The 13,995-nt window shown below is 50.6% G+C and overlaps 2 protein-coding genes across 2 annotated transcripts in view; one reads left to right on the top strand and one right to left on the bottom strand.

Annotated features, from left to right (window-relative positions):
* The window catches only part of RECQL5 (RecQ like helicase 5), a 29,844-nt gene that overhangs the window by 15,391 nt on the left and 458 nt on the right, over positions 1 to 13,995 (bottom strand). Inside the window, exons 2-8 of the mRNA XM_018063805.1 lie at positions 13,675 to 13,812; positions 12,554 to 12,675; positions 11,043 to 11,561; positions 10,000 to 10,102; positions 9,188 to 9,299; positions 7,884 to 8,046; positions 6,256 to 6,335 (exon numbers count right to left, since the gene is read on the bottom strand). Coding sequence (XP_017919294.1) covers positions 6,256 to 6,335; positions 7,884 to 8,046; positions 9,188 to 9,299; positions 10,000 to 10,102; positions 11,043 to 11,561; positions 12,554 to 12,675; positions 13,675 to 13,801 — 1,226 coding nt within the window. The 5' untranslated portion in view covers positions 13,802 to 13,812. The remainder of the gene's footprint in view (positions 1 to 6,255; positions 6,336 to 7,883; positions 8,047 to 9,187; positions 9,300 to 9,999; positions 10,103 to 11,042; positions 11,562 to 12,553; positions 12,676 to 13,674; positions 13,813 to 13,995) is intronic.
* SMIM6 (small integral membrane protein 6) lies at positions 2,430 to 3,957 on the top strand. Its single transcript, XM_005694137.3, has 3 exons — positions 2,430 to 2,559; positions 2,638 to 2,713; positions 3,674 to 3,957. Exon 3 carries the CDS (start codon positions 3,680 to 3,682, stop codon positions 3,857 to 3,859), a length of 180 nt encoding a protein of 59 aa, XP_005694194.1. The 5' UTR covers positions 2,430 to 2,559; positions 2,638 to 2,713; positions 3,674 to 3,679; the 3' UTR covers positions 3,860 to 3,957.

Here is a 13,995-nt window from a genome sequence, read left to right as displayed (position 1 = left end):
GGGGAAGATAGGCATGGAGAGGAGACAGCAATCCCCCTCTATTGTAGGAAGGAATATACAAGGAGGTACAACAAGGCAGCTGGGGGCCAGGAAAGAGGCGCTGTCAGGCCGTCCAAGCCCAGAGAACACCCGGCTGATGCTGGTGACCAGACCTCTCCGCTCCCACCGCCGTGCCACCCTGGACCAGGCTGCCAGCCGCATCTGCCTGTGGTCCCTGGTCCCTGCCGCAGCGTCCCCGCCGTCTCGGCGCTGATCTCCGCGCCTCTTCATGCCGCAGCCCCTGCCTGTGGCCTCTGCTCCAACAATGCCCACGATTGTGCTCTCAGTGTCTCACAAGGGTTTTTCACTCCCTGCTTCGGATCTGCACAGTTCACTGTCCAGACATCACACCTCAGAAACTACAGTCAAGCCACCAGTGCAAGAATCTCATTAGCAGAGGCCACACAACACTGTTTTCTCTGAAATCTGTTTTCCTGAACCTTAATGTTTGAAAGCAATCTACAAATAACAACCTTCAGGACAATATATTTGCTTGTGGGTAACAACAAATTCCACAGCCTAAAAAACAGAGGACAGGGAGTTCCCTGGTGGCCTAGTGGTTAGGATTCTGGACTTTCACTGCCGTGGTCCAGATCCAGTTCCTGATTAACCCCCTGGGTTAGGTTCCTGAGATTCTGCAAGCCACATGATATAAACAACAACAAAATGATCATTTAAAAAATTACCGAAAACAAAATAATTCTGTACTTAGAAAATGTTTCTTCACTCTCCTTGGGAAGCAGCTGGCTGCTGTCCCCTAATTCTAACTCTTACATCATCTTCACATCTCAACTTAATCATTGCTCCTCCCAGGGGAGTCCCCTGGGCCCCAGGCCATGCCAAGGGCACCAACAGCATTCTCTACCTCTTCCTATCATATCACTCCCTTCCTGGTGATTATTTCAGAAGAATTTTTTGACCTGGGCCAGCAATTAATAGAAAAAGTCAATTAAAGCAATGATTGCGTATATGAGACATACATACTCTACACTCCTCATTTGAGATGGAAAGAAACACAGACACACACATCTTTTCTCTGAGTGTGGGTTTGCTGATCAGGTCTCCTGACTTGTCTATTTGCTAATTTTTCTTTCTTTGAGGCAGAATAAGGGGACTTCCCTGGTGGTCCAGTGGTTAAGAATCCACCCTGCAATGCTGGGGACTCAGGGTCGATCCCTGATCAGGGAACTAAGACCCCACATTGCCTCGGAGCAACTAATCCCACGTGCCACAACTTCTGAGCCTGTGCACCACAACCAGAGAGTCCATGCACTGCAGCAAAAGATCCCATGTGACTCAACTAAGACCCGACACGGTCAAACAAGCAAATAACGCTTTAAATTAAAAAAGTAAAACTCGGCTTTCTAAAAACAGGCATCTGCAAAGAACCCTGACTGTGAAATCCTTCTGCATTTTCAGGAACTGTTTACAGCTGTCTTGTCCACATCTATTTTTGACAGAAATGCCATCTGAATGATTCTAAAGTGGTCAAGTAGTATTTACAGAAAGAAATACGCTCCCTCTCTGCTTGTTCTGAGGTCCAACATAGTGCTTCAGAGCTCAGATTGTGCAGCTGAGTGGAACAGCTGGGTCCAACCCTCAGAGCAGTAACTTCTTAGTTGTGTGACCTTGGGTAAGCTACCTAACTGCTCCGTGCCTGTTCCCTGGTTGTAAAACTGGGGTTTCGGCTATTACCATTGCTTCCTTTTCATGTAATGTTAAGTGCAATTATGTAATTATAATAACAACTACAGCTGCCACAAAACAGGCTGGGGAACAAATAGCTGACTCTTGATAAGAATCCAACTAAGCTGATGGAGTGGAAGCCCAAGGGTGTGCTTAGACCCCGGCAGGCCAAGGGCATTCATTAGTCAGTGTGTTTTATAGAAGGAAATGCGAGGCAGCAGGTGAGCCCGGGTCAATGAGGCCAGGAAAGTTAAGAAGGACTTCACGGAACTCGGCCACCACCTTCTCCAGCTCCAGCTGCACGTGAGAATCACCTGGTGAGCTTTACCAAGCACAGGGTTCTAACACACCCAGAGGAGGGGCCTGGGCACAGGCCTTCAGAAATACTCCCACATGACTCTAACAGGCCGTAGAAAGGAACCCCTGGAGGGGCAGAGCCTGTTTCTCTTGCTCACAACTGGACACAAGGTGCCCAGCGCAGTTCCTGGCCACTGTGGACACTTGACTCCCGTCTTTTAAGGAGGGATGGCGGCCACCAGGTTCCACGCACCAGGGCACAGGCCCCACTCCCACTTCCTGGCCGCTCCATCACACCATGGGTGGGAACCCACAAGAAACAGCTGAGGCCAGGCCTGAGAGGCAAAGATACCAAGGGAGAAGTCAGGGCTCCGCAGAAAGCCAGGGCCTCGCTGGTGATAAACACCCTCATGCTGGTTCCAGGAGGTGCCAGCAGGAGCTGTGGTTAATCATCTACCTGGTGCCATGGAAAGCAAGCAGCCATGGGTGGCGCCCCAGCCCTGGGGCCTCCTGGGCAGGTCCTTTCAGTGGACACAGGTGAGGGGGACAGGTGGCCTGGGGCAAGGGCCCTGGAGCCATTCTCTTCCCCCCGACTCCAATTCTGATTTGTCTCAGCCAGGACACTTCAACCCACACGCCCTGAGCAGCCCTCCAAAACAGCATCGCAAGAGGGCAGAACACAGCAGAAGGGGTAAGTGGGAAAGGCTGAAAGGGAATGCGGTTGCTCGGCAACAGGCCCTAGGCCACCTTTGTCTGCTCTGGTGACAGCAGGCAGGTCTGGTCAGGGCCAGCCATCAGAGTGACCCCTTTTCCTCCCAAAAGTTGCTTCTCTGAGTCGGGGCAGAGCTCTAGTCTCCTGGCAGTGTCTTCAGCTAGGCCCCGCAAAGCGTGGCTCTGAAGGCTTCCCCTGACCCACCCTCTCTTAAGACACAGAGCGAGAGCAGCAGAGCCGGGTAATGGCACCTCCCTTCTCCGCCCTCACTCCCTTCAACTGGCTACCAGCTTGTAGCCTGCCCGGCTCAGCCGTGTTTCAAGATGACGAGTTGGTCCTGCCTCTGAGGAAGCCGGCTGAGCTCCCAGCTTGAGTCTGTCCACGCCTTGGCTCCAGTGCAGACCTCTCAGTTCACAACTGAGGCAGGAAAACCGGGAAGGGTCTATATCAGTGCTTTTCACTTATTTTTTGGCCATGTCACATGGTGTGCAGACTCTTAACTCCCTGACCAGGGATCAAACCTGTGCCCCCTACACTGGGGTCAGGATTAGAGTCTTAACCACTAGGCCACCAGGGAAGGCCCTACAGCAGTGCTTTTCAGGTTCTGACTGAGCAGGTCTCAGGGATGGGAGAGAAAGTCCCTGATCACAGCAGGGCTGTTCAGGAAAGGCCTGGGGAAGGCAGAGCGCACCGGACCACCCCCACCCCTGCCCTTGGTGCCAGTCCCTGCTTTCGCTTTTGCGGAGGAGGAAAGTCCACTTGCTGCCTGCCGGAGGCACCGAGCCCCATGACCCAGCGTCCCTTCAATGCCCACTAACTGCAGAGGTGGCTGCTGTTCTGAGATGGCACCAGAGAATGAAGTTAGGGGAGTAGGGAGTAGCACATGGGGAGGGCTGTGGAGAAGCCCCGGCATTCAGGGCGTCTGTCCCCACCTTCCAGGTTCAAATGGACAGAATGCTATCGAAATACTCCTGGAAGATGGAGTTCTGGCAGAACCCCTGGGACCTGGGGGGCCTGGCAGTGATCATCCTGTTCTTCACCACGGTCCTGTCTCTCATCTTGTTTGCTATTATCTTTGGTTTCCTCCCCATGACCAAAACGACCAACCAGAATGAAGAGTCGTGACCTGACTTTCTGCAGGCCAAGGGGGCCACTCTCAAAACACTATGTACTCTTTCTTCAAAGCCCTTTAACAGTCTGGAATTAAACATTTTTCATATGATTATCTGATAAATACCTGTCTTCCCCACTGGTTCAAGTACCGGAAAGCAGGGGCTGGGTCTCTTTCTGTTCCCCACTGTACCCCCTTTTCTGGTGTGCCTTGCCCAGAGTCAGTACCAATCAATGTTTGCTGGTTGAACAAACGAGCAAAGGAATGGATAAACAGAGGAACGCCTGAACTGTTGGCTCTCTGAGTCTGGAGACCCTGGGAGACAGCAGAGCCCAGTATAATCTAGGCCTGAACCAAAGCAGTTCTTCCTATCTCAGGGTGCAGAGGCCTCTAGGCCAGAGGTTACTTTCCACCTAATTACTATTCCTTTTTACACTCAAAGGTAAATTTGGCCACGTCATCAGTAATCAAATGCATTTCATGGTCGTGCTCAGAGAAAGTAGCTGCACACAGAAGAGAGGAAGCAGCCGGCTGGATGCCCCACACTGGCCTTCATATGGCCTGCATGTCTTTTCTCTTGGTCCCAGAGGCGCCCAGGTATCCCTCGCAGAGCCCCCCAGCCCCCATGCACCCCCTACAATGCAGCCTTTGTAGACATGTCCCCGCCTCTGCTGACGCCATCAGGCTGGCCTGCCCCTTGCTGCCAGGTGCCCTCCCTTCGCAAACAGCTGCTTCAATGTCAACCTCAAACCAGGCTATTCTTAGAAAAGCGGCAAATGTCTGGTGGAGAAGGGGCTTTGCCTTTGTGCTATGTACCATTTGTGAAATAAGGAGACATTCTCTTTCATTCAAAGAGCAATTTCAAATCTAGCCACACCAGCCATGCTGACTCCATCCCAGGGCCTGGAAGTCCTGGCATCAGACACCCTCACATGCAACAAGAGAGACAGGAGATAAGGCGGCTTACAGGGCAACAGGAAGCCCCCCAATGCCCGGCCCCTGACACATTAAGAGGCCCCACTTCCCTGGGCTGAGATAGAAGGCAGAGGCCCCTGGGAGGACCTGGCCTCTTGTGTGGTGAGCTGCTGCAACCTAGAGGTGGCAGAGCTAAGCCTCCGGACAGCCTTGCAGAGCCTCAGACTCATCCCCAACAAGAACCCAGCCAGGGCGCTTTCCAGCACAGGGGACTCTGATACCCAGCAAGGACACAGAGCCCTTTCAGGACAAGCGCTTCACTCAAGAAGCTGAAGGAGGCCTAATTTAGCAGTTCATAGTATGGGTGCCTACAAAGGGCTCTGGTCACAGGGGCTGTGGGCAAGGGTCCTGACCACCTCTGCTGGGCGTGGTCTTGCGAGGCCAAATGAGAAATGGCCGCTTAGAGAAGGGAACAGCTTCAACCCAGGGGCCACCAACTCATCAGTGAGGAGGAGAGGGTGAGAGTCAGAACATATGGCCCAAGTAAGAGCCTCTCTGGTCTCCAGAGGAAACCCTCAAACCTCTGCTGGACACGAGTATCGTGCACTTAATCAGCTCCGTGCTTCCAAGATGGCGTGTGTATATGAAAACGTGCGCGTCCCTGACAATCAGAAGATGGGGATTAGCATCTGTCCTACTGTGAGCTTCGTGACCACGACCTCTCTGGTCCACTCGAAGTCTGAAGCCATCAGCTCTGCATCTACCTTACAGGTTGTCCAATGAGATCTAACCAGTGAGCAGAGGAATCAAAGAGCTTTCTTGAGCCAAGCGCTATACAAATGCCAGGGCTCCCAGCCTGTCTCGAATGCTCCTGGATGTCCCTCACACAGTGTGCCCCCAGCTGCTCGTGCCCGGCACCCACCCTGAGCAGCTATCAGGCTCTTTTATAGCCCCTCTGGCAGAAGATGTGGATCAAACAGATACGTGGTTTCCAAAGTGGGCAGGCTGCTGTTACATTAGAAATATGGTGTCTCTCCAAGCACAATACCGCCCCCTCCACCCCCTAAGAGATAAGCTGAGCCACATGTTTCTGTTTGGGTCTGGGATGAGACTGACTACCCTACAAGTGAAGCCAGTGGTCCAGCTCCACGGCACGTGACAACCACAACGCCAGTGGCGCAGAACTGGTCGCATCTCTTGGAACTGAGTCATTCACGGGGCCAGCCACTCTGGAAGTGGGTAGAGTGGGATGGATGGGTGACCGCCCAAATTACGCAACGAATCCTCACAGGGCCAGAGTTTCTGAGGCTGTCCATGGAAAAGTGGGCGGTACCACCTTCCATGCTCCCTGACAGGAAACATCCCACACGACGGCCTTCAGCAGGCAGGGGTCCCTTGCTGGCCCAGGAGCTCCCTGCATGAGCTGGTTAACGCATGGTGATGGGGGAGGGAAAGGTCTCAACACTTGGCTCCACACATGAGATACGTCACTCACCCTGACTCTTCGCAGAAGGCCACCAGGGCATCAAAGGCCAAGACTGCAGCTTTATCAGATGCTTTGTTCCCTCTCTTTTCCTGGAGACAAGAAACAACTGTTCAGCAAAAGTCTCACATAATTGGATGACCACACAGCCCAACAAATGATGAGACAGAAAAACAGCAATGGACACTAATTAAGACATTCACAAAACAGCCTCCTCCACACCTGACCACGCATCACCTGAGCAGCTTTTGGAAAACAGAAATTCCCCAAAGTTCCAGCTCTAGTCAGGGCAGGTCCCAGTCACTTTTTTAAAGCAATTTCAGGTGACTCAGTTCCAGAAATAGGCTATCTCGCTTAAGGGGTACCTATACATACCTAAGTATGTACATATGTATATATACTCTTTATCTTTTTTTTTGGCATGTGGGATCTTAATTCCTAGACAAGGGATCAAACCTCACCCCTTGTGGTGGAAGCACAGAGTCTTAACCACTGGACCAGAGTCTTAACCACCGGACCACCAGGGAATTCCTGACCTGTATTTTAAAATTTAAATAGATATTGCCAGATTGCTTCCCTCTGCAAAAGACTGTAACCCTGCATTTTTCTCCTGGCAAAGTGTAGACACTCCTTCCTACGTGTGCCCACTAGCAGCAGGGTTTGAGCTCTTTACACATGTGTCAGACTTAAGTTTGATTTGCACCTCCTTGACTACTACCAGATTTTAACATCTTTGGATATATTATTTCATAAGTTTTTCTGGGAATTTTTGTTTCATATCCTTTATTTTTTCTTGTCAGTTGGGGAAAGCTCTCTATTAATTGCCCACTTTAACCTTTGGTTTACCTTTTACATTAAATATTTTTCCAGGTCTATTATTTATCTATTGCCTCTCTTGATGGTACCTTCACCACACAGAATTTTTCCATAGGTTCAGGATTTATAAAATTTAAGATTATTTATGTATCCAAGTATTTGGTTTTTTGAAAAGGTAGCTTTGTGGATGTTTAATTTACATTACAAAAGTATCTTCACCGGATCTCCAGCCCCAGGTGACACACAGGACTAATGTTAATCCTTTTTCTTTGGACCACACAGTTTTTAGGACCTTAATTTCTTGACCAGGGACTGAACCTGGGGCCATGGCAGTGAAAGCACCAAGTGCTAACCATTGGACCACCAAGGCAGGATTGATCCTGACTATGGGCTCAGAGGTTAAAGTGTCTGCCTGGAATGCGGGAGACCCAGGTTCGATCCCTGGGTCAGGAAAATCCCCTGGGGAAGGAAATGGCAACCCACTCCAGTACTCTTGCCTGGAGAATCCCATGGAGGGAGGAGCCTGGTAGGCTACTAGTCCATGGGGTCGCAAAGAGTTGGACACGACTGAGTGACTTCACTTTCTTTCTATATAAAATAACACACACACAACAGACTGTACAAAGATAAACTAAGTATAAAGAAAAAAGTCTAACCTTGTTACAAGCTATCTACCAACAACACCGCATTCGCCCCCTTGTACTTTCGAGCCTCAGAAGCACCCCTCCAGATTACAGAAGCTCCATCTGGGTTCAGAAATACGCTGTGTGAAATGGTGGAGCGGTGGGTTCGGGCAGGAAGGGCTCTTACTGTCCAGGACTCACCTGGAGTTTTGCGACTTCCTTCCTGATCAGGAAGCTGACTTGGTCGCGGTCGCTCCTGGAGTAGTAGAGGCGGCACCAGGAAGGCTTTCCATCTCTGCCCGCCCGGCCAGACTCCTGGTAGTACCCAGCCATAGACTTGGCAATATTCCAGTGGGCAACAAACCTAGGATCCAAGGGACAACCAGCATGAGATGTGGTGGGGAAGCCGAGGGGAGGAGAGACTCTGGGATGGCTGAGCAGGGCCCTTCACAGGTACCAGGAGTGGGGAGGCTGGCAGGGAGAGAGGGGACCCCAGAGTAACAAGGCTAGGACACCTGCAGCCTGCCAGCAGGCCTCCCTGCCGTGGAGCAGCCCATAGAAAAAGTGGTGGATTTAAATAAGATTAGGACACTTAGGAGCTGGATAAGTCCTCGACAACATCTTTGAAGAGCAAAAAAGATAACACTTACTAAATACCTACTATGAGCCAGTGTACATGTTTGTCTTGTTTAATCATTACAGTCATCACCACGTGAGCTAGCCTCATTTTATAGACAATAAACTTGGGATTCAGAAAAGTAAATTCGTACTAGGGGATGGTAGAGCTAGGATTTGAGTCTAGGGGTGTCTGCTTCCAAAGCTGGCCCCTAACAAGACACAGCTGACCCAAGGTTCAAGCCCTGATTCCAAAGTCCATGTTCTCTCAAGTGTAGTTCATGGTCTAATTCCTACCCTGACCAAGGCAGGGTCACTGTGAGGCTTAATGAGACCAAATGTGCAGAAGTGCTCTGTAAGCACACAAGGCATTGCTGTTGGTATTAATCTGAGCAAAGGACTTGGGGCTGTAGCTCATAATGTCTCCAGAAGGTCAAGAGTGGCTGGAGGTAAAAGATACCCCAACAGTGGCCAGTGTGGGGCTAGGAGGCTGGGACGCACCCATCTCTGCTGGACTGTCCAGTAAGCAGCAAGAAGGGGAGACAGTAACAGGATCTTTGCCTTTGCCTTCCCATAGGGAGTGGCTTTAAGATACTTCATTCCACTCTCTCACAAGCTCCAGTTGCTAAGATGAAAGTGAGCGGGACTGTGTTAAAGGGTGAGCCTGAGGGTTGGCCATGCTTCTCTGCCGCCAGGCGGCAGACCACACAAGGACTGTCAGCATCTGGACTATGTACCAGGGATGCTGTCCCGGGGCCTCCATTCCCCGCACCCTCCCCCCGGCCCTAGAAGGACACAGAGTCCTGGTCCTCCAGGCAGAGCACCAGGTGGCTTGCCCCTACCCTGAGCCAGGGCCCGAATGGCAGAGTCAGACAAGAACCAGAACTCACCTGACATTGGCTTTGTCCACTCCCATCCCAAAACTAATGGTCGCCACAATTACAGGGACCTTCTCCTCCATCCACTCGTTCTGCACCAGTGTTCTTTCAGGAGCCTTCAGCCCTAGAACAGAGAGAGTGAGGAACAGGGAGGGTGCATCTCTTGTGGGTTTCCCCTGGGGCCTACCTGCACACACACTGTGAAACCATCACCCACCAGGTGTATGACCTTGGGTCAGGCACTTAAGCCGCCGAGCCTGAGCCAGTCAACATAAAGACCCTGGCCTGTACGTGGCAAAGGTTCTCTCATAAATGTGAGAGCCAGGATTCAAACCCAAGTCCAGGGACTTCCCTGGTGGTGCAGTGGCTAAGATTCTGTGCTTCCAATGCAGGGGGCCTGAGTTCGATCCTAGTCAGCAGCTAGATTCCACATGACACAACTGAGAGTTCGCATGCCACAAGGAAGTGCCACGACTAACACCCAGTGCAGCCAAATAAATATGACAAAAAGCAACCCCCAAACACCCACGTCGTTGCTGGCCTCCAGAGCCTGTGCTCTTGCCACAGCACCAATTCCTGGACTAAAAAAACTCATCACCTGCTGCTGGGTGGGCACAGGGTGACGACAAGAGTTCAGGAGGTCCTTTTACATCTCATTCATGTCTAGGCACCTTTTTGTGGATTTAAGTGAATCATTTTAGCTCTGCCTGGGTATCTGGAACTAGATGATGGACCGTCTGATCAGCCAGGATTCTTAAGGAATAAGAGACTGGCTAAGAGGCTTCTCTGAGTGAGGAGAGCCACGGAGCCCAGGCGCCCCTTACCTGCGTGGTATGCCTTGGCGTTCACGCCCCTGTAACTAAGCTCTATGGCCAGCTGTTCACAGGCCTCTCTGGTTCTGCAGTAGATGATGCCGCCGCCGGACAACTGAATGTGGAGACACAGGGAGAAAACAAGCATTGGGAAAACAAAACACTCAGCCCATCGCACTATGGCCACTTCAGAAGTGGCTCTTTCAGCCTCATGGTCTCCTCTGAGGCAGACCACCTAGCACAGCCCCGCCACTTTCTAACAAGGCGGGACCACACTGGCTCAGAACTCAACCTTTCCAACCTTTCTGCCTCCTCCCCTCAAGCCCTGGATAGGTCTGCAAAGGAGGAGTCCAGGAACCCCAGTAGGTGAAACAATGCCAGGAAACCAAAACGCTTGTGTGAGAGTTTTAAGAAGCTACAGCTGGGGCTTCCACCGCAAGGAGCACAGGTTTGTGCCCTACTCAGGGAACTAAGATGCTCCATGCCACACAGTGCTGCTGCTGCTGCTGCTGCTGCTAAGTCCCTTCAGTCGTGTCCGACTCTGGGCGACCCCACAGACGGCAGCCTGCCAGGCTCCCCCGTCCCTGGGATTCTCCAGGCAAGAACACTGGAGTGGGTTGCCATTTCCTTCTCCAATGCATGAAAGTGAAAAGTGAAAGTGAAGTCACTCAGTGTCCGACTCTTAGTGACCCCATGGACTGTAGCCCACCAGGCTCCTCCGTCCATGGGATTTTCCAGCCAAGACTACTGGAGTGGGTTGCCATTTCCTTCTCCAATGCGTGAAAGTAAAGTCGCTCCGTCGTGTCCGACTCTTAGTGACCCCATGGACTGCAGCCTTCTAGGCTTCTCCATCCGTGGGATTTTCCAAGCAAGAGTACTGGAGTGGGGTGCCATTGCCTTCTGCACCACATAGTGCAACCCCTCAAAAAAAGAAGCTACAGCTAGTCCTGGCTAAGAAAGCTGGAAAAAAACAAAGTTTTTAGAAACGAGAATCTATCTCTATGCTGCTGCTAGCACCCTGCTGGCCCTTCAACCCCTGACTTCGGTGCCCTCACCCCTTTATCAGCCTTCTGTCCAAGAGCCTTAAGGCAGAAGTCCCTCAGGTTCCCATAAGGATCAGGAAGCAGTTCCTTGAACTGCACGTCATAGAAGAGGTTGGCCCGGAAGCAGGGAGTCTTGAAGATAGCAACTGGCTGCTTCAGGTGCAGGGCAGCAAACACATCCTCTCGGACCTGCGGGGTGGCCGTGGCGGTCAGAGCCACGCACGGGGCGTCTGCCAGGCGGGAGCGCAGGGCTCCCAGACGCAAGTAGTCAGGGCGGAAGTCGTGCCCCCACTGGGAAACACAATGAGCTTCATCCACCACCAGGTAGGAGAGCAGCTGGCGAGACACCAGGGAGTTCAGGGTGGGCTGGAAGGAGGTGGAAGCCGCCATCTCTGGCGTGATGTACAGAAGCTTGGTCTGGGGCTTTTCCTGCTCCAGGTCGGAGAGCAGCTCCTTCCTCTCCTGCACCGACAGCTTCGAGTTCAGGGAACTCACTCGGACCTTCAGAGCCAGCAAGTGGTCCACCTGGTCCTGAAGGCAGAAGGGGGAGAGGCCCAGAGCAGACAGTAAGTGGCCCTCAGGACTCAGAGGTAAATGTCTCCGTGACTCCCTGAGGGTAGTTCACAGGCATAAATTATCCTCCTTCCACCCTCCAACGTGTCTTCTCTGCATAAAAGAGGTAAAGAGGAAGTCGTGGAAGTGTGGAGCTAGACAGACACGGCTTTAATCCCAGCTCAATTACCGCATGGTCTTCAGCTGGTCCTTAAACTTTCAACTTTCTCATTTTCTTTCTCTTTACTATAAAAAGAGTTAAACTACCTAATAGGATTGCTGCAAGGATTAAATGAACTTTTATGCCTCAGAGGGAAGTTGACACCCCGAAGGCACTTAGCACAAAGCCTGAGACTAGGGCACACTCACGAAGCACGGTCACTGTTGTTCTCTGTCTTGCCTGCTCTCTTTCTCCTTTTCCTCATGGTGGATGGCTCTTACCCACACAGCCACACTTCCTCATTTCTGATTCTACCAGCCCAGCTGCAGGCTTTAAATATAGCCAGAAGTACAGTTAACAACATCCCAACAAGTTTCTCATCTGTTTTTCTGTCTCACAGCTGTGTGCCCACCAGAAGCAAGCAGAACATACCAGGGATTCCCCCATATCAATTTACCTCTCTACCCATCTATATCTTCTAGAACATCAACAGTGCACGTGTATACATATGAGAATGTATGTGTACATACACATACAGTTCCATGTTCCTCCAGACAAAAAGTTACAAAGGAAGGTAAGAACCTCAGGCCATCAAAACAGAGAGGACTCAATCATAACCCACCAGAGTGATATGCACTAGTGGAGAACCCCACACTTAGGCAATTCAGAAACCCAATACAGAGGGACAAAGACAAATCAAAGAAAAGCAAGAGGCAAAAGACCAGTGAAAGAAGTAAAACTTCCAGCTACCAAAAAAGAAAAAAGTCCCCTAAACTTTCTGGCCTGCCATCTTCATTCACCTGAGCCTCACCTGAATCAAAGCAATGAGAGGAGAGACCACGATGGTGATGCCTTTAGCCAACAGAGCAGGGAGCTGATAGCAGAGGGACTTTCCTGCTCCAGTGGGCATGCACACAAAGACATCCTTATCACCTGCAAAAGACAAGAGGACAACATCTCAACGCTCCTGCCTTTTATATATTCCCCTCATCAAGGCTGTTGACAATTAAAGGATAATGTAAGAAAAACCCCTAGTAGAGTGTCTGGCACATGGAAGGGTCTCAATATAATTGCAATTCCCTTCCCATCCTTTCTAGGAAAAGGGCAGCGATCCAGGGAGATTCAGCAATGCCAGCCAATCATTTCCAGAACCGGTAACAACTACAAGGGTAAGGAGTCGGAGTCTGCTGGGACACGGATGGCTGCACTGAATCAGGTTGAGCTGAATCAGGATTCAACGAAAGCTGAATCCTTCTGGATGGGTGAGTGTATCTGTGTAGACATGGATACAACATCACTTAGAGGGATTTTGTTTATAAATGTTACAGTATCACTGACATTACATTCCTGCTCCCCCCTTGACAATCTTCATCTATCAACACAGCTCCGGTTTATAATGTTATTACTCCTTCCCTACCAGGGACCCAAGCCACTCTATCTTCAACAAAAAAATTACCTGGAAGATGACTGCCTTAAGACTATTCCTGCCAACTACACCCCCACCCCACACACACACATACTGCTGTCTACACCAAACAAAAGAGAATGGAAATTTATAGTGTTTTCAAAGACAACCTTAGCTCTGACTATGAACTATCAGAATCAGAACAGTTGGGTAGTTCTGCCGATAAAACTGTAAGTTTAGGGTGACACGTCTACATCTCCAAAACCAAATATGGCCCAAAGGCGGGGAGGTAGGAAGGGTCAGAAGGAAAGTGCTCTGCAGGGAATTCCCTGGTGGTCCAGTGGCTAAGCCTCTGTACTCCCGATACAGGGGGGCTGGGTTCGATCCCTGGTCAGGGAACTAGTTCCCATGTGCCACAACTACAACTAAGACTCTATGCAGCCAAATAAATAAAAATAAATATTTTTAAAAAAGGAAAGTGCTCTGCAGCAGCACAAATGTAAACACAGGTAGTTTGGTAACGTTACCTTTCACTACAGCCATGATCGCCCTCTCCTGCAAAGGCGTCTTAAAAGAGTCAAACCCAAAGACCTTTTTCAACATGCTCCGGACTCGACGCTCAGGGTCAAAAGGAGAGGAAGGGTGGGAACTCATCTTTACCAACAGTGGCCAAAGGTTAAGGCAAAGGTGATGATCATATGGTTGCAACTAGAAACCTCTGTTCTGCTTTTAAAAGACTGCTTATTTTATAATCTCTATGAGTATAAATTTGCTTTATTATACTCAAACAATGCACTATTTTCAAGTTATATAGCTCCAGGTGAAGAGCCTGGAGCAATACATTCTTG

The sequence above is a fragment of the Capra hircus genome, chromosome 19, assembly GCF_001704415.2.
Source record: "Capra hircus breed San Clemente chromosome 19, ASM170441v1, whole genome shotgun sequence".
NCBI classification, from domain to species: Eukaryota; Metazoa; Chordata; class Mammalia; order Artiodactyla; family Bovidae; genus Capra; species Capra hircus.
Note: the sequence above shows the minus strand (reverse complement) of the source record. Positions and strands in the feature narration are given on the sequence as shown.

Excerpts from the sequence above, each read along its gene's own strand:
- SMIM6 (XM_005694137.3), top strand. The coding sequence starts at position 3,680 with ATGGACAGAATGCTATCGAAATACTCCTGGAAGATGGAGTTCTGGCAG.